This window comes from Lissotriton helveticus, chromosome 5_1, assembly GCF_964261635.1.
Source record: "Lissotriton helveticus chromosome 5_1, aLisHel1.1, whole genome shotgun sequence".
NCBI classification, from domain to species: domain Eukaryota; kingdom Metazoa; phylum Chordata; class Amphibia; order Caudata; family Salamandridae; genus Lissotriton; species Lissotriton helveticus.
In genome coordinates this window covers 1,299,927,296-1,299,954,364 of record NC_136065.1, presented here as the reverse complement: position 1 = coordinate 1,299,954,364, position 27,069 = coordinate 1,299,927,296, and the positions used below count along the sequence as shown (strand labels likewise).

The window sequence follows — 27,069 nt, the reverse complement described above, 5'->3', positions numbered from 1 at the left end:
TCCCAACCAGGACCCCCATTACAATGGTGGTTTCCAGCAACGCTCAGATCATTTTGAAAGATCTAATGGTCAGGACCATTTTTTATCCAACCGAGGGGGCAACCACAGACCACGGAACCGGACACCTCAAGTGCCACAATTCAACCAAGGCCAGGGCCGTCCTCAAAGATATATTCAGACCAGGAACACCCAATATTGGAGGAGGTGAGCAATATCCCAGTATTCAACTTATCTGGAACTGACATCTCTCCAGAATCGGTGGCTCTCCTCTCCCACGGCCTGTCTTTTGTCCCTACCACTAAGTTTGATCGATTTGAATTGATTAAAGTTGTCCACACTTTTTTTTAGAAAGATCCGTCTAAAAAAGTTCTTTCTCTGTCGACCTCCACCCGACGAGTCTGACAATGTCTCGGGTCTGAAACCCCCGTCTAATTTTACCCCGAGCCTAGATGTAATAGGCCCTGAGGTAGGGGTATTTGAGAAAGCTGTAATCAGCAGATTAAGTAAACTGTTGAAGTTTGTCCCGTATCCCGCCAGTAATCTTCCTGGAGATGAAAACACGGCTTTAAGGGAACTGGGTGATTGCCCTGTACTTGCCATCAAACCATGTGATAAAGGCGGGGGGATTGTGGTATTTAAAACCTCCACATACATTAACAAAATGAACTCCCTCTTATCCTCTGACACCCATTACCGACGTATCCTGAGAAACCCTGAGGAATCTCTCAAACTACGTATCCTCCGCATTGTGACAGAGGCTGTCAATGAGGGTCACATCTGCAGCAAAGAGGCTGAATATCTTACTCCATCTTACACTCGAATGCCCATTATTTATGGACTGCCCAAAGTCCACAAGGACAGTGAGGATCCTCCTATGCGCCCTATTGTGTCCACAATTGGAGCGGCCTACAGAACCTCTGTCGAAATATATTGACAAATGTTTGAAACCTTTAGTGAATGAATTGAGATCCTTTGTGAGGGACACTGGTCATTTTATTTCTAAGGTTGAGAGTCTTCCCTTTGATCCCGATTCAGAATTGTTAGTAACCATGGACCTAGAGTCACTTTACTCTAACATACCCCAGGAAGAAGCGCTGAATGTTGTGGAGGAGATCGTGACCAGGAAAGCGAATCTCACCAATGCAGCCACCATAATAACCTTCCTTAGGATCGTCCTTGGAGAGAACTACTTTGAGTTCAATGGACAGTACTTTCATCAAGTCAAGGGAGTAAGCATGGGGGCCTCGTGTGCCCCCAGTGTGGCTTGTTTATATATGGGCCACTTCAAAAAGTTTAATATCCATAACGAGATGGCGCCGTTCTTCGAGAACATCCGAGCCTGGTCGCGCTTCATTGATGATATTTTTTTCATCTGGAGCGGCGACCAGGTCTCGTTGGATGAATTTGTTGCATGGGCCAACGCTGCTGACCCAAATCTCCGTTTTACTGCCAATGCCAGCTGTGTACAAGTGGAGTTTCTTGACGTCGTGGTAAGGCATGCAGACAAAAGACTATAACTCCTTGAACACAAAACCCACTGCCAAGAACACGCTGCTGGAGTATGGAAGCTTCCACCTGCGGAGTCAACGTGACTCTATCCCATTCAGTCAATTTCTCAGATTAAGGAGAAATTGCTCCCGGATGAGTGATTTTCTCCTTCAGTCTGATATCTTGAAGGAAAAGGTTAACCTAAGAGGATACCCCCGACGTCTCATCAGGGACTCAATCAAAAGAGCGAGGTATTTCAACAGGGACAGCATGTTCCTTGAGCGAGATCGTGCAAACTCTGAAAGGCTGGTGTGCATTACCAAACATTCTGTGATGAACAATAAACTCCGACGAGTGGTCAACTCTATGTGGCACATTTTAAATGCGAACGACTCTGAAGAACAGATACCCAGATCTATTTTCGCCTTTCGTCGCAGTAAGAATCTGCATAATTACTTGGTGAAAGGGACAGTAGAAACCACGAGGGAGCCCAAGCAAGTGGGAGTGTTTGGCCTCCCTCCCGTGGTAGGCAACCACCGCTGTGGGAACTGCCACGCCTGCCCGCAAGCACTCACTGGCAGTACCCTGCTAATTGGAAATCGGACTATCAAACTCAACAGTATGAGTAACTGCCGGACGTCCAATATTATTTATGTCATCATATGTCCATGTGGGCTCCCCTATGTGGGAGAGACGGGACGTGAGTGCAGAATTAGGATGGGGGAACATAAATCCAATATTCGCAATCACAGGAGTGGGGCTCCACTTGTAGCACATTGGAATACAGCTAAGCATCGTGATACGGACCTGAAATGGTCAATTCTTGAACAAATTCGCAGCATCCCTGGGAAAGATGTTTCCGCTACTAGGAAAAAAAGAGAGGTTTTTTGGATCTTCGTCTTGGATGCCTCTAAAACCGGCCTGAATGATTCGTGCCCAAGGGAAAATGCCATCCTGTGAGGTTCTGTGTGATATTTCCTCACCTGGAGGGTTCTTATCTGCAAATACAGCTTCCGTTTAAAGAATCCCTCTGTTTCCTTCTTTATGAGACTTATTGAAATAATTTTTTCCTTCTCCCCTCCTTCCCGTTGTTCCCCCCCTTGTCTTTCCCCTTCCCAAACCCTCCCCCCCTTTCCTTTTCCCCCCCTTTTCCCCCCGTTGTTACTTACCCTTTCCTCCTTCCCCCTTTTCCTTTGCATATGGTGAAGATTCGTTTGTCCGGCATATTGCACCTCTGTGTGAGCCGTTCGACCCGATTCCGCCCCGTGTTTTACATCTAACCTGGGATACCGGGAAGGGCTGACTCCAGGTGCCCACACTTAAAGGCTGAAAGGCGGGCATACTTAAATCGCGAGAACGCCGACTATGGGTTCGGTTGGAAGCCTCCATTACTTATAAGGACTCGATACGATAAGGAAGTCCTTTTTACATTACTTCTATTTGGAGGTAAGAGATAGTATATGTCCGAACTAGCGAGCACTGTTGCATTGTTGCTTGTTCGCGCCTTGTTTCCCATGTAATCCTGACACATTTCGAATGTTACTGAATTACTAAATTGGGGTTTCGTTTATTGTAGAAACGTGTCTTTTTTGTTCCTGAAGACAGTATATACTAGTGAGCCATTAGCACGGAGACGCACCAAACGATTGAGGCGTACAAGTATTTTGAAATATTCCTCCTTCGTTTAGCTCACACTGGCTGTAAGAGCATTTCTTTGATCCTTTCCAGAATACCCAGGATCTGCAGCCATGCGCGGACTCCTTTACAGGCTATCCTTACCGAGTGCCAGGAATTGTGCAAAACGATGTTTCCGTTGTTTAACGGTATGCCATATCATTTATGTTGTTGGAGTCCTGGTTTGTGGGAACCTTAAGGAATTGTGTGCCCTGGGTTAGGTTTTCTCTGACTCACGAGATTTTCCCAAAAAACAAACAAATCGGGCATTATTGGGCCCTTTAATTAATACGCGAACTGTGAGGCCTATATTAAGCCTTTTCTTAAACCTATGTAAATATTTTAGGGTGAACCAGTCGGGCATTTTTTAAGCCGTGAAACTGATGTTCGAAGAGTAATGTCATCATGAATCAGTTTACCATTAGCGCCATCTCAGGTTTTTTCGCCTCTGAATTATTTGTATTTATTCCGCCCAGGCAATCTTTTGCTGTTTAGGTGCAGGAAGTAGTGACTACCCCGAAACGAAGAAACCTGCTCTTCGTAAAAGAATCTCGCAACGGGTAAGTTGAGTGAGAGACTGTTTTTCTGCAGTCCTAACTCCGACCAAGGGGGTTTCCGCTGGACGGAACATATCCTCTATTTTGAATACCATCTAGATCGCGTTATTTATTTATTTTAGAATCGGATCGAATACTTGACGATTGCCTCTTCCGGAGCTGTCTCCCCTGGGCCCATGACTTCGAGCCTCGAGACAACTGAGAATATTCTTGACTACTAGACCCGGGACATAGGTAAAATTATGAGCAGAATGTTTAAAAGATCGAGTGTGTTTTTGTCAAAGAAATGGAATCTTTCTTTTAAATATAGGAAACTGTCCAGCTCGTTTTGAAGTAGGTAATTGTTTTTCAAGGAGATTTGCCACGTTCGGATAATTTTCAGAACATGCAGTGATAGAACAGTGTTTGAATGGATATCTGTGGATGAAATTTGATGCTATTGTTTTTTCCAGGGTTTCCAGTATGTCTTCTGTTTAAGTTTTAAATTTGAGTTTATCATTAAGAATTCTTTTTTAGCAACAGTTGAGCTCACCACCAATAAGGCGACAATTGAAGACTAGATGTCATTGATGAAGAATTGTATAGTGAAATGTATATGTTTATCTAATTTAATGACATCTGCAGAGAATGTGATTTGAAGTTTTAACTCTGAGTATTTACCTCCTTTTCATTTATGAAAGAAAAGTGAGTTACTTAATATCTTATGAAGCCTCAGATACTAAAATTTAACTTTTTCTACTACAGATTGATCACGGGTGTGGTTCTTATGTGTTGTGTTTTCCCCACTCCCTCTGGGTGAGAGCCCTGATGAAGGTGTGGCCAGATACTTGGCCTTGCACCGAAACGCACGTTGGTGTTATGTTCTGGGGTCCTGCCACATCGATCTGGACTCTCTGGCAATTTGCTGAGAAGTCTCCACAGGATCCTATTCATGTGTCACTCTGGGGATTACGCTGAGGATTGTGCACATAGTGTCCTATGTTGAAGTGGTTGCTTGTGAGTGTGTGGATGAGACAATGAATGTGTATGATGAGAGGTTGATGTGGGGTTTTTATATGAAATGTATTTATTGATCTATGTACTGTTGAAATGCACTAATTAATCTATGAATCACAGTATCAAATATGTTGACTTTATGTATACTTTGAAAATAGAAAAAAGAAAATAAAGATTTTTGTACTCTTTCTATTTGGAGTTGTATTTACCCTGCGGCCTACACGTCGCATGCTGGTGAGCTTAATGTTGCTTGTTTAAAATTACGGACCCTTTATGGGCCATTGTTCTATATTGATAGGGTTGACTATTTCTTATGTAGTAGTGTTATATTCCCCTGTAGTCTGCCCTATATTCTGTTCAGGGGGGCCCCTGTTGTATTGAACTCTTGAGTATGGCCTACTAGTGAGCATTCCTTGGATGCAGCCACCAGTGAATGAGAAATAACCCTGAACACTTTACAAAGATAATGGTGGAACAGGTTTTTGCCAGACAAACACTTGCGCCCCAATCTCAAGGGGATTGTGTTGTTGCCTGCGAATGTCGTTATTTCTTTTATATTTCTTTTTCATATAAAAGCAAGTATTGACTAGACATTGATTCAATACCATTACTTTAATCGCTTTGAATTTCACAAATCTGTATCTACGCTTCGCCTCCCCTTCCCCGAGGGAGCATTTGACTGCTCGTTCACAGCTACCACAGAGTGTCAAGTGCAGAAGGGTTACTTGGCCCAGTTGGTCAAGATCCATAGCAGTTCAGGTCCTGGGACACTATGAGTAAAAGGCCTCAACCTCCACAGTTGGGCCCAGTAGCCCCTGCGTGCCCCGTGGCCCTCAGAAAGGGGTTCTAACGAAGAACGTTTGTAACTGCTGCAAAAAAGTATATCTTTAGTGCTACACTTTTATTGTAATTTTCACCATACACTGTTACCACATTAACTGTCTCATTAATTCAAGGTCCTTATCTATATAAATATAGTTAATATTCATAAATAAATTCCTCCCAAATACTTCCACTCAATCGCGAAAGAGGCATTTTCATTATTCTACATTTTCATCTTGGCCACTCCTTCCCCCTAATGGTACTTTTCAATGTGTTTAGCAACCATGATATAGATTAGTTTGTGGCCAGCCTCTCAACCTAGGATAATTTTCATACAACTTTACAGTGAATCCAATTGCAGCAGTATTTCTGAAGCCTTGCCTTACTTGAGAAGCTTACTCCTAGATGCTATTGACCCATTCACTAGTGGGGTGTGTGTGCAGCTCTGTGCCAAAGAAGTAAAAAAAAAAAAGTTCTGTGTTAAGTTGTTCAAACACGTAAACATTTGGTATGATTGTGTTCCCATACAGGCTACCTTTTTTCAGCACATTAAGTGCTATGTATTGGTGCCAGCCCCATCAATAGCTCATTGCAGCCTGAAGATATAATGATAAATACAGATATCTTATATTTTATTTAGCCCATCTTCTTCATATTTTGATGCACTACTCAGATGGACCTTCCATAAATCTTAATGTACGAGTTACTTACCTTCGGTAACAATGTATCTGGTTGAGACGATTCTAGCCGTAGATTCCTTCACGTAGAATTATCCCCAGGCGTGAGACTGGATCCGGAAACTTTTTGTCACAGCATCCCTGCGCGCCAGGGGCGGGGCGGCATCATGCGACTCCGCCCAGGCATGGTTCGCGTACATGACGTCAGCGAGGTCACATAAGCCCCTCCCCGGCGTGCCTAGGTCAGTATTTTTCGGATAGCTTTTCCGCACCACAAAGCAGAGCCATCAGACAAAAAACTGTGGGAGCAGTGTGCAAACAAGTATTAAAAGAGGACAACACCATAAGGAACAGTGCAAAACTGCAGTGTCCAAGGGCAGGAGCAGAAGGAAGAAAGAGCAGAGCCCTGAGCAGCCACCCTGCCAGTACGTAGACCGCTTCCCCCGTATCCCCCGGATACAAGGAACCTGTGTAAAAAGTCATGACACATGTAGCAGGCCTATAATCCCCACCTCGAAACAAGGAAGGTTAGCCAGTACCAAAAAGACAAGAACAACCAACCTCCAAGCCATCCCAGCATAGAGGGCAACCACCACCCAAGGAACAAGGGTGAGGCACGACCAGAGGACCCCAACTCAGAGGTTAGCAGAGGGGCCAGGACCCCTAGCAGCAAGAGGAAAGGAAGGGAAGGCAGAGATTGAAGACAAACCTCTCAACCTGGAGCAGCCAGAGCAGCGGGGCACAGGAGCACCTTAACCCCATCTTCCAAAGAACCACAGAGGAGGAATGAACAGCAACAAGACGGAGCCACCGTCAAGAGCAAAGAAGGCACTCACAGGAGACATAGCCCCCCCACCGGAAGGCGAGCACTGAAGACCAGCCCAGGGTCCTCGCAGAATGGGGAGGAAGGGCGGGCCGTGAAGTTATCTGCGGCTAAATACATCGTTACCGAAGGTAAGTAACTCGTACATCTGATAGAGACCACTAGCCGCAGATTCCTTCACGTAGAATAGATACCCTAGCAATACCCACGGGGAAGGAGGGTCTGCATAAGGACCCCACCAGTTTGGACAGGACAGAGGGTCCCACGGGGACCAGACCCGTTGACCAGGGAGGACCCCCACAAGACGAACACCAGCGACCCCAAGAGGGATGGAGGAGGAAAAAGGAAGACTGAAGAGGCCTGTACACTCACAAGAGAGGAACCAAGGGCCAGGCCTGAGAGGCCGAAGTACCCCCCTCCCCCCTCTCCCCACCACCCAAGGTAACAGAGCTTCCACCCAATGCCGGGACAGGTAGAAAAACAAAAATCAGAAGAAGCATAGAGAGAAGGAAACAAGGGAAAAGAAGGCGAGCCCACCCAGAGGGAAGGCAACAGGCCAGCCAGATTGGCACTGATTGCCATAACCGCCAGAAGCAAGAAGAACACAGAAGCATCCCAGCTCACAGTATAAGAGCAGGAGGGAGAGGAAATGTCCGGACCCACCAGCACAAGGGGCCGCACACAGTACCTCAAGAAGCAATAGCAAGATACAGTTCCGCCATGGAGAACAGGCACCCGAAGGCGTCCAGAGCTCGCCAGCAGAGCTTAGCTATATAACAGCTACCACTACCCCACATAGGGTACGTTAAGTCCCGAGACACGGGAACCCTCTTTGAAGAGCTTCCGCAGCAGAGGAAAAACAAAAGAGTCATGGGGAACAAGCCACCCAGGCAGAAGGCTTGACAAGCAGCCCAAAGAAAAACATAAGGCCTAATCTCAGGGCCAAGTCTATGTAACAACTCCAGCAAAAACACACAGTCAACAAGGGGCCGTCCAGCAGCCAACAATGCCAAACCCCAGCAACGAGGGCTCAATGGCCAAAAAACACAAGCTACAGCAAGGGCAACTGGCCCAAGAGGTCCAGAACCAGCTTAACTCAGCAGTCACGGAGGAGGGGGAGGAGGAGAAGGCAGAGGAGGAGGAGGACGGAGCCCTGCCAGGAACCTTTGGATGGCGGAGTCAGCCGGGGCATGGAACAACAGGCTGCCATCAAACGGAAGATCGATGAGCCGCTCCCGAATATTTACAGGGAACACGCCGTCCCGAAGCCAAGCATGGTGACGATGAGCGACTGAGGAAGCCATGGCCCGGCCTAGCACCTCCGAGATGTCTAGACCGGAGAATAAACGCCGCCAGCTCCCGGCCATCCAACGCATGATGCAGTAAGTCCACCTGAGCAGTCTCTTGGAAAGCTGCAGATCCCAGAGACTCAGCCGAGTTCCACAAACAGGAGGAGCCCCTAGCCAATGCACAAAGGTGTTAAGAGCCCGTAGGTCAGCGCTGGTCAAGGCGAACATGTTGCGCCCCCAAGAGTCCAGCCAGCAGGCCTCCCGGGACGGCGGAGTCAAAAGTGGCGGAAGGGAGGGAAAAGCAGTCCGCAGCAGGGAACTGGCGGCAGAGGGGTGGAGGGAAAGACATGCCGGGTCACGCGGCACCCGAAGGTGCATGTGCAGAAGGTGTTAAGGCAGCGGATCCCCTGAGGAGGGACGCCTCCAAGCCCCAGTCAGGGAAGAAAGGAGCGAACCCTCAAAGGGAAGCACGATCTCCCTCCCACAAGAGCCCTGGTGGAGAACCTCGGAGAGATGGCCCGCCAGGAAAAGAGCAATCGGTCACCCATGCACTGAATGCCCCCAGCCATGGACACCGCGTGAGCGAAGGCTGCACCCGCCTCTGTAGGGCCCCGCGGTGGAGAAAGCATCTCCTCCGTGGGCGACGGCTGTAAACTAAGGCGGCCGTCCCCGAAGCCAAGCGGGACAGTCAAGGGCGAGGCCTGGAAGTCAGAAGAAGCCGAAGAATGGGGGACCTGCCGTTCCTCCGACGAACACCTCGGCCTCAGAAATGGCGGGGAGCCACCCTTCGACGCCGCCGGTGAAAAACAAATCCGTGGCACGACCCCTGTGTGGAGCCGTAGAGTCCGCCGCCTGAGGCAAGACACCCAACACCATCCGGCGCCGAAGGAGACACCGGAGAGGACTCCTCCAAGTCAGACCGCGCCGATGACATGAGTGGAGCCGGAGTGGCCAAGGGGTGGCGCCGGAACGATGCAGACTCGACCTCTGCCGAGGCAGCTGCCTGCGTGGAGGAACGAGAGGGACCGGGGGAGTGACACGAAGCCCTCCGCCAGTCTCGGCCCAGAATATGGCAGAGGTGTCCCGGCGACCCATGCGGCGGTGCCAGAGACGATTCAACCTCCGACTCGCCCTCCAATGAGGCAGCCGCCTGCAGGGAGGAACGAGATGGGCCCGGAGGGGAGGAGGGGTCCCCACCCAGCCTCGACCCAGAGCGGGACGAGGAAAGGTGACCGACCCCTGTGGCGAAGGAGCAAGGCACTGGCGCCGTGGCGGCCTCAGCTCAGCTGTGGACGAGGCTTTCGCCTGCCCAGAGGGCCGAGCGGGGCTCGGGGGTACGACCCGAGCCCCAGCGACCCCTCCCGCGACGCCCCAGCGACCCCTCCCGCGACGCCCCAGCGACCCCTCCCGCGACGCCCCCGGCGACCCCTCCCGCGACGCCCCCGGCGACCCCTCCCGCGACGCCCCCGGCGACCCCTCCCGCGGTCTCTCCGGTGACGCCCCAGCGGCCTCCCCGGCGACGCCCCAGCGGCGGCCTCCCGCGGCTTCAACTGTTGGCACGCCTCACAATCAGTGGTGCCGTGATCCTCCCCTAAACACCACATACAAATGAGCTGAGGGTCCGTCGCCGACATAAGACGCCCACACGACGTGCAAGTCTTGAAGCCCAAAAGCATTCGCACACTGTTCCACCAAAAAAAGAAACAATGATGAAGTAAAAAAGGCCCCAAACAGGCCTGTAGCAAAGACCGGATCCGCACTGGATGCGGAAAAGGAAAAAACTGACATAGGCGCCCCGGGTGGGGCTTATGTGACTTCGCTGACGTCACGTACGCGGACGACGCCTGGATGCTGTGGCAAAAAGTTTCCGGATCCAGTCTCACGCCTGGGGATAATTCTACGTGAAGGAATCTGCGGCTAGTAGTCTCATTCAGATTCATAAGCTAATGAAGGAAAGTGCAGATCATTGTTTATGGTGCATTGTTTTTGGTGACAGATATCAAATTAAGGACCACGTACAAATCATGAAAGCGATACATTATCTAATGCTACCAAAGTCAATAGTACAGGCCAGACTTGCCCTGTCTTGATTGGCTTATCGAGAGAATGTTTTAAACAGGACACTGGTCAGATGTTTTTTTTTTTTTTAAAGATGTTAATTCCTTCTACTCCTCCTTGCGCTGACATACATCAACGTCAATACTTCACCCATGTTTGTGTTCGCCTGGGGATCCTGACTGTGGGCATACCAGACATATATAGAGCTTCCACAAATCGCTGGGTGCCAGACTTCCCTTGCCCAGACTGGCTGGCCAAGAAATCGTCAGGAACTTGACATCAGTTAGATTTTCAGCATTTATTTTTACCCCAAAGCATGGTAGTTCTCTTTAGTCCTCACACAGAACATACCCCAGTTAAGGCTTAATCCACATCTATGTTACCCTGGTGGGGCATCAAATGTCTGTGTATTTAACATTTTTTTAATTTTTTTCCACAGGGATCCGGAATCTTGTCACCAACTAATGTTTATGATGCTGGGGAAGGGCTTTATGGAAATGTCTGCAGTATTTGAGCCCAGGCTCATGAACAAGCCAGAGAAACCTACCAACCCCAGACATTTGTGAATACTAAAAATCCAGGGGGATCAAGTCTGCTGTGCCCTGCACGAACCCAAACACATCTGATTATTCAGAAAATCCTTCGAATGTAAAAACACTTTTCAATAATTTCACTTTTCTGTGACAGAAATCTCAAGAACTTCCTGCAAACAGTGAAAATTGTACCGTAAAAGGATCACGCATCTCATGATAAAAATGCTGCCCCACCATGGGTGGCCCATTGCAAGGGACAGTAATCTGAGCACGTGAAGACAACAACAACCCTACATGAACTTCATACAATAACAGGTTTTGCCTCTTCTGGCCTGTTATAACAGATATTGCGGTTAACGTACCAGATGCAATTTTCTGAGGAAGGACTTGCTGCATTTCTGATAGCTATAAAGCCTTTTGTTTACTTTAACTCCATTTGAATTATAGAGAAAATGCAGGTTTGAGATAGAGCGCAGTTATGTTAGAGTACATTTGCTACATGTTTCCTGAACAGTGCAAAAAATAAAACACATCATGTACCTTACTGAGTTATCAGTCCCATGGGAGATTAGGAATGTACTGAACATTGCTTAGATTATTTCCTAGAGGTTTGTGCTCCCATAACGCAGTTTCAAAACAGGTTTAATCATTATTAGATGTGTACCTCTTTGTTGGGAAACCTACCTGTTGGCTTTAGGATATCAGACTCTGGAAATTCATCAAAGTTTGAAGTGTCATCAATGCTTTTTATTTCAATTGGAATTGCAGCAGGGCGCTCTCTACCGAAATCAGAAAAACACGAAAGAAATATGAAGAGTATCTATGTTGACATGATTACAGCTACAAACATTAATGAAGAGCACTTGAATCAACTACGGAACCTCCATGTTAAAAGATGATATACAGTAGACCTTAGATCAGCTGCATTTTGTTTGTCTACTTCCTTCATCTTTGACCAGTGAACCACAATGGAAAGGTGGGCTTTTGTGAAGAGGAGGTGTACTACTCAAAATAAAAAAATAAAATATCACATCTCCCTTCGCGGAATAGCCAGGTTCATCATATTGAAGAGATCATACAGAGTTTTCCTGAATACAATCTTTCAAGGATTAACATTATATATTTGCTTTTCAGATATGGCACATTGTTTGACGAGACCCTTGTTTTATATTTTAGTATATTTATAGCACCTGTTATTAACATGTGGCCACATTAGTTATGTAATCGCATTGTATCATTGTAAAATCTAAAAGAATATTGTAATTTTTGTAGGACTTTGAAACTGAGGTGATTTAGTACTGTATCAAATGAAAGTTAGTATTAATATTTTAGCCAGAACCGAGCTGCTTACGGGACCCATCACTAGATCATTAATTTATGCTACTACCATTTGTATAGCACACAACCGCCCATAGTATGGCTTTTTTGGGAATTCTGGTGATGACTTTCCAAAGTTTCAAGCCTATGGCAGAATGGAGGCAGGGGAAGTTGCGCTATCTGTAGCCTGAATGGGGAGGCATCTACCTCAGAGATGAAGGTAGTCTTGGCTTTTTACAAGACCAGTAAAAACTAGTGGAGGGTTCATTCTTAAAAGATACTGTGCTACACCTCACCTGGCAAAGACCACCTTGAATGTTATAAACCATCAACATATGTGCACCAACAATGAGACCCGTTAAAATGTACCCTACCTGATATGCTCCCAGTCAACTGCTTCAAAGAAAGAGTTTGTTTTAATTTCCTCTACTCCAGATGCTCCAACTCTGTGTTCCCAATCACAGCAGAACCTGAAACAGAAGGCAGCCTGTCACAAATACGTTCAGAGAGACAATGGGAAATTGGATTATTATTAAGAATTTACGAACCAGTGCGCCCAGGGGGAGAAAGTTGGTTATTCTTTTATTTAAATTTGTTCCCACTTTTTCCTTTTAGCATTAGAATTGTCGAGACAATATGCAGTGCGTTGTTATCTCTGCTTAGACTACTTTTTTAAATTATGCTTCTGTCCCTCGTGGAGTTATGTGGTTCTTTAGCGCCGGGACGCCCCTTTGCTGGGGCAGCTGTTTGCGCTCTACCAAATTTTTAACATAACATAACATGTTAATGATCTTTGAATCGCGCTTATCCTACTTTGCTGCATTACATACTGATCATAAGACTCACTCTTTTTACTTTCTGTAAAATCTCAGATATATCTCATATGGGCATGCTGATACGTCATTTACTACAGCCTTTTTTGTAATGCACAGCTCTTATTTATATTGACAACCAACTTTTGTATGTTGTTTTATCTGAAAAATCAATAAAACTATGTTTTTTAAATGAAGTGACAGAGACAATGACTGGAACAACTACAAACTTGTCTGTGCCATTTTGTCTGCTTGTTTGTAGAAACTGCCTACTTCCCCCTTACTTTATCAATGATCCTCAGTTGTATATAAAGATACATTTTTACTAAGTGTTAATAAATATATGCAATGTACATACATCAAAGGGCATACCACCAAAATTGCTCCTGATATCACACGTATTATAAATACACCTATTGTTTTTACACTGTGCTCACCACAGAACATCCATATAATATTTTTACCTTACAACACTGCTTTCATATGAAATAAAACCCTCTAGCTAACCCCCTCACATGCATGTAAGTTTATAATATGCTGAAGACTTTTGGCTAGTTGTGGCACCTATAATTTGTAAATCATTTATATCAAAAAATCTCTCAATCTCTCTCTCTCTCTCTCTCACTAATCCATTTCATTTCATTTCATTCTTACTAATCCATTTCATTTAATTTCATTCTTACTAATCCATTTAATTTGTAACAGTGTATAAAATCTGACTAATTACCTGTAATACCCACCTCTTAGGTACAATACGTCTACACATATTGTCCTAATGATATGATGCACCTAATACAATGCTTTCTCGCAATACAAGCATGTATGCAATTTACACATAGCTATAAAACTTACTACGAGCATGCTATTAGTGAATGAATTCTCTGCCGAGTTCCTGCAAGAACTCCCTAGCTCCTTATGATAAATGGGTGTCCTGCCACCTTGCTCAGCAAGAGGTAAAGTGACCAAGCTTAGTAAGGGGTTACACAAAGTGCTCTCACCCAGCAACAAGTTATCTTGCAACTGCATCGGGTACAGGCGGCTATGACATTCTCATTAGGCAACCATAGCATCCAGGCACAAACATCACATAACACTATCTCCTAAAGAAGGAAAAATATCTACACGTCGAAGAGCCAAGCTTGTCCCAAAGATATTTCCCACTGGTAAGCCAGTGGCTAATTCGTTTAAGCTGCACCAAGATATGTGGAGCACTTTTCACATAGCATGACAGATCCGAGAGTAAAAGGTAGGCTAGTTTTCACTTGAGAATCTTTGATTTTTTTTCTCCTTTTTTCCCTTTATTCTCTTTACCTTTGCTAGCGTTTGCATTAGAATCATGGTGAATCTGGCACATATGTTTTCAATACACTAAGTGATAATAAACCTCCACTAATATAATTGCATATGGACTGTGCATGGTTTCGGTCGAGAGGGGGAAATGGTGTAAGCGCCTCTTATGACCTGTAAGTCATTTGTCATGTCGTTAGTGCTCAAACCATCTCCTCAAAATGTTATAAGCCACAGAAGGGGGTGAGATTCCAGTCTGTTTTCCCTTTCTCCGCAGAGACCAATCTGGACTATTGCAACCAACGACAAGGCTTTTTAAAGAGACCGACCAGCTATGGCGCCTGCCGTGTGTCACGTATTTTAGTTTTAAACAATCAATTAATGACGGTGACCCAGAAAGGAGGAATAGCCTGAAACCCCCCAAGAGGACCTAGGTCCTTAGATGCAACAAAACATAGGATCTGTGCACACGTCAGCTATCTCACTGTACAGTATTGACAGGCAAATCATGCACAATATAGCACAGAGTCAATAAAGTTGATATGGTCTTGATTGATGTTAGTCTTCAGTTCAGAGTTTATTTGCAAGGCCCAGCCAACACGTGTTTCGTCAGGGTGGTACACCCACGACTTCGTCCGGGCTCTAAAATGTACAATGGCTGCATGTTACATACATGTACTTGCACCAGGGCTTAATTTGAGCCGGAGCTTGCCGGTGCTCAGCACCGGCACTTAATTATGGGGGCCGGGTCTATCACGCGGCATTAAGTGCACCTGTGCTCCTGCCTTAGAATTTTCTTTTTTAAAGTCGGGACACGTGCGTGTGTGTCACTGGTGAGTGTGGCTGTGCTACGCACCGTGCCAAACTTGTTGACTGTCTGACCAGCCCAGGTCGTCGATGATGCATGCAGTACTTACTACTGCTGTCGGTGGTGCTGACGTCACGCCTGCCATTTCCTCTACTCTAGTCTCTCGTCTTCAAGAAAAGAGTTCCCGGCCCGGCGCGGATCAGGGCCCCTGTGTGGGCGGGACACTGTTTGTTTGTGTCAAGTTGCAGGGGCCAGGCCAGGCACTGGGCAGGGCTCTGCTGTGGGGGTTGGGCAGTGGGTTGGGGCTATGCGCGCCAGAGGAAGCGACGTGTGCGATTGAATGCACCACGTGACGCGCATTTTCTCTGCCCGCGGCCCGCCCCAGCATACCCGCACCTCTCTTCCCTCGCGGCCTCGCCCTCGCCGAGTATCTAGGAGATTCTGCCGGCCGGGCCGCCGCCGCCGGCCTTTCAAAGTTGCTGGACTCGGTCGGAGTTGGCCTGCCGAGTGCTCAGCAGGTGAGGGCAGCGAGCGAGGCAGGGGCCGGGCGTTACCGTTACGGTGATTACGGGTGGTCAGGTCACTCAGTCAGGTTTTTAAAATTATGATCCTGATTGGGTCTACCAGCAGCGCTGCGGCCTGGACAAGAAGGCCCGGTGTGGGGGGAGAGGGAGGGGGGTTAGGCGGCCGAAATTATCATCATGAGCTGCGCAGGCAGGTGAGGCGAGGCAGGGCACTGAGAGGGCAGGGCAGGCAGGCAGGGCCTGGGGGCGGCGGGGGCCGCAGGCGCAGGAAGATTACATTTTTTTAAAATGATCATTGTTGATTGGTTTGGTTATCTTAGTTTATGTATCATTATTATCACATGATGATTGGGGCTAATGTGTGTCGGCAGCGGCCCTCCGATTACGCAATGCACAGTGTGGGCCTCGGGGTATGACCACTGACATTTTATTGTATTGGCAATTTGGCACGTTTTCTGTTCACTGCTGCTTCAGAAAGGCATTAGTGCTTTTCACACTGGACAAAAACGTGGTGCCAGGTCCCAGTTGTCACCCGCCGAGGTTTGTGCTGGCCCGGCCGGGAAGTGTGCCTTCTCGCTTTTGTAGCCCGGCATCCATTGTGCACCGGTAGGAACGTCTAGGAATGCTTTAATTATCGCCTGGTTATGGTGATTGTGGGTCATCATCACCCAGCCGCCTCTTTCCCAGGGCAGAATTTTAGATCAGGAGGGATTACAAAAGTTCAAGTTCGGTATTGTTTAACTTTATGCAATATAACGTTCTGACTGCCGGGGTGGGGGGAGGGGGGCGGGACGGTGAGACAAGCGGCCATAGCCAATTATTAACTTCTAGACCTCATAATATACTTTCATAAAACAGCAAATTATTACCTTTATAGACCTCATAATATACTAGGAAAAAAATGCATTGCTTTCCTTTCTTGCTGTAAAATAAGCCGTGCTGGCCCGACCAATGTCAAAAATTGGACTGATGTACACACGTTTATTTGATGGAGTTTTTGTTTAGTGCGCAGTTTAACTACAGAGCCCCAGAGGTTGTATCTTGGTCCCAGTATTTGTTTCTGCCCATCGTTTTCTAACATATATCCATGAACTAAGCATTATTGGCAACACCTGCTGATAACCATGGCTATTAATTATCTGCCCCCACAATTTCGGATCATAACCACATACCTGCCAACTTGAAGGGGGTGGGTCCTCGTGCCGAGAAATACCTACGGCTACGAGGCACTTTTGAACCCCAAGCCCCCTCCTCCCAAAAGGAAGAACAAAAACTTTTGAGGCTGGTTCCGATGTCCCTCAGTTAAAAACCTCGAAAAACGAGCTAGAAAACCACTATTTACAGTGGTTTTCAGCTCGTTTTCCCTGCTACCATATGTTAACGGCTGGCTCCTCATCGGGTGATGGGAGCAGATATCGTGTCACACGGTAGCACCGTGTGAGTTAGCCCGGACTGCCTGGATTTTGGAATCAGTACTACAGGATGCAGGCCAGCCCACGGCAGGATTCAGTTTCGTTTTCAGGGCAGGCCGGGCACCCTCATAAAATCTGTCAGTGGGGGTTGGGGTTGTGCCAGGCAAGCAGCGTGAGCAAATGTTCTTACACAACACAATCATTAACATTTGCAAAGCAGGGCTGGGGTTTTCTGAAGCAATGGATATGGCGTGAGGTGAGACTGGGTGAGAGAGACACACAAACCAAGTACACACTGAAGGCAGGAACAATGGTAGCGATAGCGCGCTGTTATATTGCAAGTGTAGTCATCAACTAGGGAGGGAGGGACACAATAGAATTGAGAGAAAGTGTCCTTTCAGTTTAAGCGATTTTGGTGCTAACCCCATGACCTCTTCCAGACCAGTCCTGTCAATACAGGTGCCTTTTACAAGAGAGAGTTAGTGGACTCAGAGCCAGAATTGCCTAATAAGGGGGTTACTGCTTCTGTCGGAAAGATCCTTTTGTTACTTGCAGTTTGTAAGTTAAAATGCTACCATAGAACAGCAAGCTATTAACTAGTCTGTCTGTAATCAAAGAGCTGCATGCAAACGGAAAGTTATACATTTACAGCTATATGTTTTTTGGGCTAATCTTTCATTATCCTAATCTTGCAAAAAGGGTCTAATGTGGGTAGAAGTCACTTCTTATTGAAGAGAACCCTTAACAATGCTGGTATGTTTTGAATTCTGCATTTACGCTTTTTCAGACTTTGAACTCCTAAACTATATTGCCTACAATGACAATCATGTATGACATGTATGACATGTGACTCCTATACCTTGTAGTCCTGTCTGATGTAACATTCCCTCTGATTTACACACATAGGATTGTATTTATGCAATGTGTGCATGATGCAAAGTGCTCTGACACCTTAAACTGGTTTGAGAGGCGCTATTAAACTAAATTAATTGAAGAAACTGGGTACTCCACTACATAATGCTCCCAAACAGGGCGTTGCACGTCGGTGATTGTTCAACAACTTTGAGAAATGTTTTTAATTTTTAGGACACCAAGGTTTTGGTGAAAATGTACTGTATTTTGCTCCGGAGACAAAATATTTCGCTAGTGTAGCCTGCAACTAAACTGTAGTCCAAATTATCTAGATTCTAGAGTATTTTAGGACTTTGTTTCTCACTCCCAAATGTCATTACATTGAACTTTACGTTTTCAAATGTGTAACTTTAATGTGGTAAATAAGTCTGCACAGGTGCTCAAGTCTGAACATAGATAGATGTAAAGTTGTACCTCATAGACTGTTAAAAATGGCATACCCTACCCCAGAATTGTCCTTTCACCAAATCAGCTCATACTGCACTGAAATTGTCCCTTTTCAATGCATTAGTGATTTTAGCTAATTTAGTCCAAAATTTGTGATTTTAGCTAATTTAGTCTAAAATTGTGCTTTAAATGCACTTTTGAGTTAATCTTTTTCAAAATGTTCACAGGGCAAGGGAACCTCCTATTAAAACCTTACTATGAAGGAAGGCTCCCTTGCTGAAATTCGGATCAGCCAGATATATATTACTTCTGACTTTTAGCAGTGCCAGTTGAAAATGTGGGTGGAGCTAATATAGTAAGTGGGTGGAGCCAGTGGATGAAGTGGGCGGGGCTAGAGAAAAGTAGGTGTGGCCTCTGACAAACATTTGAGCACCTGCACTTCATATTTTACAAATTAAGCACTGACTTGCACCACATACATCATAAACTCATTTGTAACACATTAAGGTGCTTAAGGGTTAGTGTGAGTTTACAAATCAGACTTGAAGAAAGGGGTATTTCAAAAGTTAGACCCAGCCCCTAGACAGGCCTGATCATATCACCGTGGGTAACGTGCGTCCACTATATCTTAGTGTCGCAAACATGCACTTTCCATTTTAGTCATTATAATTCTTCCTAGTGATTGAACAAATGTGCACTTCAAACGGTCACCCAGGCTCGTCCGTGACCCCATGGACACCCGAGTAAGAAGATAAACGGCGAAACCAAGTAGAAAGGAAAGTAAAATATAAATGAATATGACCTAAAGTACAATGGTAAAGGCTTTAGCACAGCTGTGCTTCTTACCCAATGGGCAGTGGTATCTCAGCTTGTGTTGCGAAATCTCAACGCTGTTGGGGATGTCAATAAATTGGCTAAATCAGTATTAAATCTATGCATATCTTATTGTACATGGCACTATAATTATGCCAAAGTGCCTATGGAGAGTACCTCACCTCTCCTCCGGTTGTACTTCCATCCCGGCTGCCAGGTTAAAACAGAGTAAAAGTCGACACTGCGTGTAATCAGCAGCTTGCGCTCAGTATGGTATTCTTCTGTTGTGGAACACTGGGGAAAGGAGAAGGACGTGACCACTGTTATCCCTTTGCCTAATTATGGCAATTGATAAAACTGATTAAATTCACTTAAAACACTTCTAACGTACTTCCTATATTAAGCTTATATGTCCCTGTTAGCTACTATCAAGAAGTATCCTGTCAAGCCCAAAATCGGCAAACTCTCATCCTATTAAATCCTGTACTTAGCGCTCAATAAACAGCTCCTCTGTCCGCCCTTCCCCGTGAAGTCAGGCACATTGCCCCCTTACCCGCTCGTGTGTGAAACGGTGATTCAAAAGTAGACGCCGCAGCTCCAGTACTGCTGCTGGCTCGCGGCCTCGCGTGTGAATGCGGAAGTGCATTCCACGCGTCCTTTATCTTTCAATCCTTCAGCGCTCTCTATGGAAGCTAGAGCGCTCACCCTGCACCGGAAGAGGCATAATGGCCCACCGGAAGGGGATAAACGCTGTACTCCGTCGCACTAATGTTTATACGTTACATTTATCAATTTGACACCCCCGCAACCTTATTAAAGCATAATACTGCTATATTTATATACTCTTATATATCTAAAATTTGCGATCGCTCATAAGTGCACCTAATTTGAAAATAATCATTTCCTTACATCCATACCATGTGCAGCCACAAATAATTATCTAGGCTCACAAATGGTATCGGATGACTTCCGCATTCACACGCGAGGACGCGAGCCAGCAGCAGTACTGGAGCTTCTTGATAGTAGCTAACAGGGACATATAAGCTTAATATAGGAAGTACGTTAGAAGTGTTTTAAGTGAATTTAATCGGTTTTATCAATTGCCATAATTAGGCAAAAGGATAACAGTGGTCACGTCCTTCTCCTTTCCCCAGTGTTCCACAACAGAAGGATACCATACTGAGCGCAAGCTGCTGATTACACGCAGTGTCGACTTTTACTCTGTTTTAACCTGGCAGCCGGGATGGAAGTACAACCGGCGGAGAGGTGAGGTACTCTCCATAGGCACTTGGGCATAATTATAGTGCCATGTACAATAAGATATGCATAGATTTAATACTGATTTAGCCAATTTATTGACATCCCCTACAGCGTTGATATTTCGCAACACAAGCTGAGATACCACTGCCCATTGGGTAAGAAGCACAGCTGTGCTAAACCCTTTACCATTGTACTTTGTCATATTCATTTATATTTTACTTTCCTTTCTACTTGGTTTCGCCGTTTTTCTTCTTACTCGGGTGTACATGGGGTCACGGACGAGCCTGGGTGACCGTTTGAAGTGCACATTTGTTCAATCACTTGGAAGAATTATAATGACTAAAATGGAAAGTGCATCTTAGCGACACTAAGATATAGTGGACACACGTTACTCACGGTGATATGATCAGGCCTGTCTAGGGGCTGGGTTTATATTTTGAAATACCCCTTTCTTCAAGTCTGATTTGTAAACTCACACTAACCCTTAAGCACCTTAATGTGATACAAATGAGTTTATGATGTATGTGGTGCAAGTACATGTATGTAACATGCAGCCATTGTACATTTTAGAGCCCTGACGAAGTCGTGGGTGTACCACCCTGATGAAACACGTGTTGGCTGGGCCTTGCAAATAAACTCTGACCTGAAGACTAACATCAATCAAGACCATATCAACTTTATTGACTGTGCTATATTGTGCATGATTTGCCTGTCAATACTGTACAGTGAGATAGCTGACGTGTGCACAGATCCTATGTTTTGTTACCAAACCGGACTATTGTGGCTAGTGAACTCTAACTGGGTGTCCCCAAAGTAACAATGTGAGGTTTGTAACACTAAACCGAGGTTTACCTAGAAGAGCAGCTAAAGGGCATAAACTAGAGACGGACAATGTTGGGGGACGGGGGGGAGCATGCAGAAGCAATCCATTGGCATGTACACTCACAGAAGAACCTTTAACTGTCTACATTTTTAAAAATAAAATAATAATGTTATTAAATTTAAATGTGTCACATACAGAATAGCATGGATATATATTCAAATACAGAAAAAGAATAATAAGGAATATGATACTTACCAGTATGCATCTGTTCTTGGCATGTAGGGCTGCTGACATTCATATCTGTGCATAGATCGCCGCCTAGTGTTGGGTCCGGATGATTGCACTTTGTTGTCTTGGAAGAGTCTTCGAAGAATCACGAGATAGGTGACTCCTCCCCTGGACTACAGTGCGCATGGGCATCTTTTCCATCCTCAGATTGTTTTTCGCCATCGTGGCAGAGATGGAGATAGTAAAGTAAGAGATGGCCATGCCAGAGATAATGCTGCAGCTGTGACAGGCACCGGGGAGGAGGGCTGCCTGACCAGTTCATCCATATCGTATTGCCCTGTGACAACGGATGTGGGAACCTGGCGGCAACGTACTGGCATTTGGAGTTTTCTTTTGTGGCAAATAGGTCTATCTCTGGGTGACCCCACTGTTCGAAGAATGGCTGGAGAACTTGGGGGTGAATCTCCCATTCGTGTAGTTGTTGGCTGTGCCTGCTGGAGCAGGTCCGCTATCTGATTGTCCTTCCCCGGAAAATGTTCTGCTAGGAGAAAAAACTTTTTGGGGATCGCCCACTTCCATATGCTTTGTGCCAGGTGGGACAGCTGAGGAGAGTGCGTTCCTCCCGGTTTCTGGATATAGTACATTGCGGTCATGTTGTCCGTCCGGATCAACACAGTCTTGCTGTACAAGTATTTCTGGAATGCTTTCAGGGCTAGGAATATCGCTAGCAACTCTAGTTGGTTGATATGCAGTTTCTTTTGTTTGGTTGTCCAGAGCCCTTGTACTGTGTATTGAAGGAGATGGGCTCCCCAGCCTGTCAGTGATGCGTCCGCTGTTGGAACAGTCGCCCCTTGGAAAGTTTTTGTGGGTTCCACCACTGCAGAGAGTTGTGAGCGCGACTGTCTACCAACACTAGGTCTTTTAGTTGTCCTCGAGCCTGGTTCCATTGCCGTGCTAGGCATTCTTGTAAGGGACGCATTTGAAGTCTGGCATGGGGACAATGAATATGCAGGAGGCCATCATGCCTATGAGCTGCATAAAGATTCGAGCTGGCAGAGAGTGCTGTGGCAGAAATTTGCGAATAAGTATCTGCTTGCTGGCTATCCTTGCTGAGTTTGGGTATGCCTTTGCCACTGAGGTGTCTATAGTGGCTCCCAGATATTGTTGTGTGTGGGAAGGTTGCAGATGCGATTTTGGGTAGTTTATCGAAAACCCTAGGCTGTGTAGCAACTGAAGTGTTTGAGACGTGTGTGTTGCACACTGTTGGTACGATTTTGCTTGTATTACCTAATCGTCTAGATAAGGGAACACATGGATGTGTTGCCTTCTGAGATGTGCTGCCACTGTCGCTAAGCATTTTGTAAACACTATTGGAGCCGTGGTAACCCCGAAGGGCAAAACCGTGAATTGGTAGTGTTGACCTTCTATTGTGAACCTGAGATATTTTCTGTGGGCTGGATGGATAGGTATGTGAAAATACCCATACTTGAGGTCCAGTGTTGCTAGGAGGTCTCCTTGTTGTAGCAACGGGAGCACTTGCTGTAGTGTGATCATATGGAAGTGCTCCGACAGTATGTATTGATTTAGGGGTCTGAGGGTACAGTCCTTCTTGGGAATAAGGACGTATAGGGAGTATACTCCAGTCCCTTGCTGGTGGAAAGGGACTGGCTCTATGGCCCCCTTTTCCAGCATGCATTTCACCTCTTTTTGGAGCAGGGTGATGTGTTCTGTGGACATCGGACGGTGTCTGGGTGGTATGTTTGGTGGTGTAGAAGTGAGTTCTAGGCAATAACCATACTGGATAATTTCTCTCACCCACCTGTCCATGGTAATTGTGTGCCAGACAGGTAGGAACAGTTGGAGTCTGCCTCCGACCGGTGTTAGGTGGTCTGGAGGTAGCGTAATGAAGTCACTGTTTTGTGGCAGTGGAGGCTCTGGTGTTATTGCCTCCATGTTCTCTTCCCTTATTATTGTTGCCCCTATAACCTCCTCTGTTTGAGTTTTTGGTGAAGGAACCTTGTGTGTTGCTTTTGTATGAGGATGACGTCTGCGAGGTATTTCCTCGTGTAGTTTCTCTGTATGAGGAGCGTAGAAAGGAGCCTCTATGTTGCTGAAACTGTAATGCCCCCATTGATTTGGCGGTTTCGGTGTCTTTTTTCATTTTTTCTAACATGGTGTCGACAGCAGGCCCAAATAGAAAGTCCTGATTGACTGGCTGGTTAAGAATGGTGGACTGCACCTCGTTCTTAAAGCCGGAAATGCGCAGCCATGCATGTCTGCGTAGTAAGACGCTAGTGTTAATCGACCTGGCTGCGGTGTCTGCTGCGTCAAGCGCACATTTGATGGAGGCGTTTGTAACGAATTTTCCCTCTTGTATGAGGTCATCAGCTTGTGCTTTGAAAGGCTCAGGTAGGTGTTGCATTAGGTTTTGGAGCTGGTCATAATGTGCCCTGGCGTAACGAGCCAGTAGAGCTTGTGCATTAGCAATCCTCCATGAGTTGGAGGCTTGTGCTACTACCCTTTTACCTGACGCCTCTAGTATCTTTGATTCCTTATCGGGGAGGTGCTTCCCCCGTTGTTTGGGAGTTGGCCCTTTTACGTGCATTAGCCACTACCAGTGAGTCTAATGGTAACTGCCCTCTGATGTAGGTAGGGTCTGTAGGGGCTGCTCTATACTTTTTCTCTATCCTGGGATTGATTACTCGTGCCCTGGCTGTATCCTTAAATGTGTCAGGTGCGTGTTTTAGCACTCCCTTTAACATAGGAAGTGTTCTGACACTCTTTTCTGAAGTAGGGAAGGTGTCAAATAAGAAGTCTTCTTCGACAGGGTCATTATGCATGTCTACGTTGTGGTACTGCCCTGCCCTGTTTGAGTTGGTTGAAGACAATGGTGTCATCAGTAGGTGACTGCCTAGTTGGATAAGCGGGTACATCAGGGATGGGATGGGTGTTATATGGGTCTGTTGGCTCCTCCCATGGTTCCTCTTGTGGTTGAGGATCTTGTGGAAAATCATAATCGGGCTGTGGATTTTCCCCTGTGTTTCCCTCATTGTCCCCGTGGTGAGAAGGAGAGTAAGGAGCAAAAGGTGTAGTAGGCATGATAGGATAGAAAGGGATGAAGGGCCTAGAGAGAGAAGTCCCGAAGTCCTTCTTCAATGGAATAGGGGAATGAGAGCCAGTGTCCAGTGGCCGCTTGTTCCTGTGCAGGATTGTGACTTTACCAGTGTCTGGATTAATATATATTTTTGCTTGGTCGTCTGATGGATCTGGATGGAAGAGTTCTTCCTCTACAGTCCTTGGTTGAGTGTTCGACTTTCTTGGGTCGGTAACACCTTCTTTTTTGACGACTTTTGGTGTCTTATTGCTTTTCTTCGGCTCGTGCCCTTTTTTCGGCTCGACACGTTTCTTGTGCTCGACAGGCTTTTTTGGTTGACTGTCCTTTTCCGAGTCGATGGTCTTCTTTGGATCGACTGGTGTTTTCGGAGCACTTTTTTTCGGGTCGATAGCCTTCTCCGGCCATGCTACGGGCTTCGGTTCGGCACCCTTCTTGTCGGCGACCTTTGCCGGGTCGACGGTTTTCAGGACAGCGGGCTTGTTCGGGTCGGCGCCCTTTTTTGGTTCGGCGCCCTTTGGCTGTGTGTCCTTGTTTGGTTCGACTACCGTTTTGGGGTCGATGCTTTTTGGCTGAGCGGCATTTTTGTGGTCGACAGTCTTCTTTGGCTCGACGCTTTTGGGCTGTACGGCCTTTTTCGGGTCGACGCCCTTCGGGTCGACTACTTTATTTGGCTCTGGAACCTTCTTAGGGATGATGGTACTTGGCCCTGGGGTCTCTGAAGGTTTTGGTTTTGATTTTGAAGACGAGCCGGATGGCGGGGCTGGCGAAACTTTTTTCTGATCTTGGCTAAGGCATTTTGGCGATGCCTCGACCGGAGCCTTTGGTAACGGGGTAGTTGGTGTCGGGGGCTGTGTACTCACGATTTGCCCCGTTGGGATCTCGTCATCGGAGTCCGAGTAGTCCTCGGCGGTGACTACCTCTAGTTCCGAATTTGGAGCTTCCGGTAGTTCTTGGTCATCATCGAAGATGTTGTCCGTTTCTTGCGCTTGTCGCTGCATCTCTTGCCTAGCGGCCCGTCGGATCTGTATTGTTTTCTTCTACCGAAACTGGGCGCAGGCTGGGCAGGTTTCTTCCCTATGGTCTGGGGAAAGGCACTTGTTGCATACTGAGTGTTTGTCAGTATGTGGGAACTTGGCATTGTGGGCACCTTTTGAACGGGCTTTTTTCCATCGACGGCAGGCTCACGTGGCATCGAAAAGGCCCAACGGACCCGCGTCGACGACCGAGTCGAGATGGAAAGCTTGATCGAGTAGAGAGGTACCGAACGAGAACAATACCGTCGAAGTCGAAGGCGTTATGGTCTTTCGGAAAGTTTTGTTTTGATTCCTAAGTTGGAGTTTTGGATTAACATCCGAACCCAATAGCGGAAAAAACCAATCTGAGGATGGAGAAGATGCCCATGCGCACTGTAGTCCAGGGGAGGAGTCACCTATCTCGTGATACTTCGAAGACTCTTCCAAGACAACAAAGTGCAATCATCCGGACCCAACACTAGGCGGCGATCTATGCACATGTATGAATTCAGCAGCCCACATGCCTCGAACATTGACATTTTTCGTGCACAGCGTTGCAGTCTGCCATTGCAGTTATGTGGTCCTCTTTTTTGAACTTTCCATTTCTACCGTTGGTGAAATACATAATTCCCCGCCCTGTCTAAATTTTAAGAACTTTCAACAGAGATGTATCATCCTTTATTCTTTTGGAATAAAATAAAAAAATAAGAGAAGGCAATGATGCCAATACAATCTTGTCCATTAGCCGTCCGACTACCATGCATAAAACTTCCAGAGTACAATCCAGCTCTGCTAAATAATGGTACACCCCCACACTGGTGAACGTCACAGATGATGTTCTGCAAGTAGCTAATAAAGGAGAGTATTCTGTTCGTTTTAATCTGACTGTCTCAATGGCATTCAATACTGTGGACCACACTTAGCTGCTGTACCGGCTGAAAACATTGATGGGGTCTCAGATCTTCCCCCAAGCTGTTTTAGTTTTTTTAAGCAGCTTGCCTCATGCATTAAACAGTGTGATAATTCAAAGCGCTACCACTCATCCGTGGGGTGCTGCAGAGGTCTATTGTACTCCTGCTTTATTTCATGAATACACCAGGCGTTTGCTTGAACTCATCAGGTCAGAGGGGCCAGGGTTTAACAACTAGGCAAATGATACAGAAAACTATCTTCACGTAAAAGGGCCAAGGGCTAGCCGTACAAAGACTAATCATGGTTTTAATATCAAGGTGGCTTGAAGGTAGTGACCTTAAGTTAAATGCTCTCAAATCTGGGGGTCATTCCTGACCTTATACACGTTTTTCATTCTAGGTCTTCGTCCACAATCTCTTGTTTGGTTTAGTACAAGTATTCTGAACTCAAAGAAAGTGAAAAACCTAGGTTTCCTCTGGACCTTATACGTTAACCTAGTATCTCAAATTGATGCTGTAATTCAAAGACC

The 27,069-nt window shown here is 46.2% G+C and overlaps 1 protein-coding gene across 1 annotated transcript in view; it reads right to left on the bottom strand.

Annotated features, from left to right (window-relative positions):
• Positions 1-27,069, bottom strand: part of STK38 (serine/threonine kinase 38) — a 365,648-nt gene that overhangs the window by 68,333 nt on the left and 270,246 nt on the right. Inside the window, exons 11-12 of the mRNA XM_078644141.1 lie at positions 12,609-12,704; positions 11,602-11,696 (exon numbers count right to left, since the gene is read on the bottom strand). Of these exons, the coding sequence (XP_078500267.1) occupies positions 11,602-11,696; positions 12,609-12,704 (191 nt within the window). The remainder of the gene's footprint in view (positions 1-11,601; positions 11,697-12,608; positions 12,705-27,069) is intronic.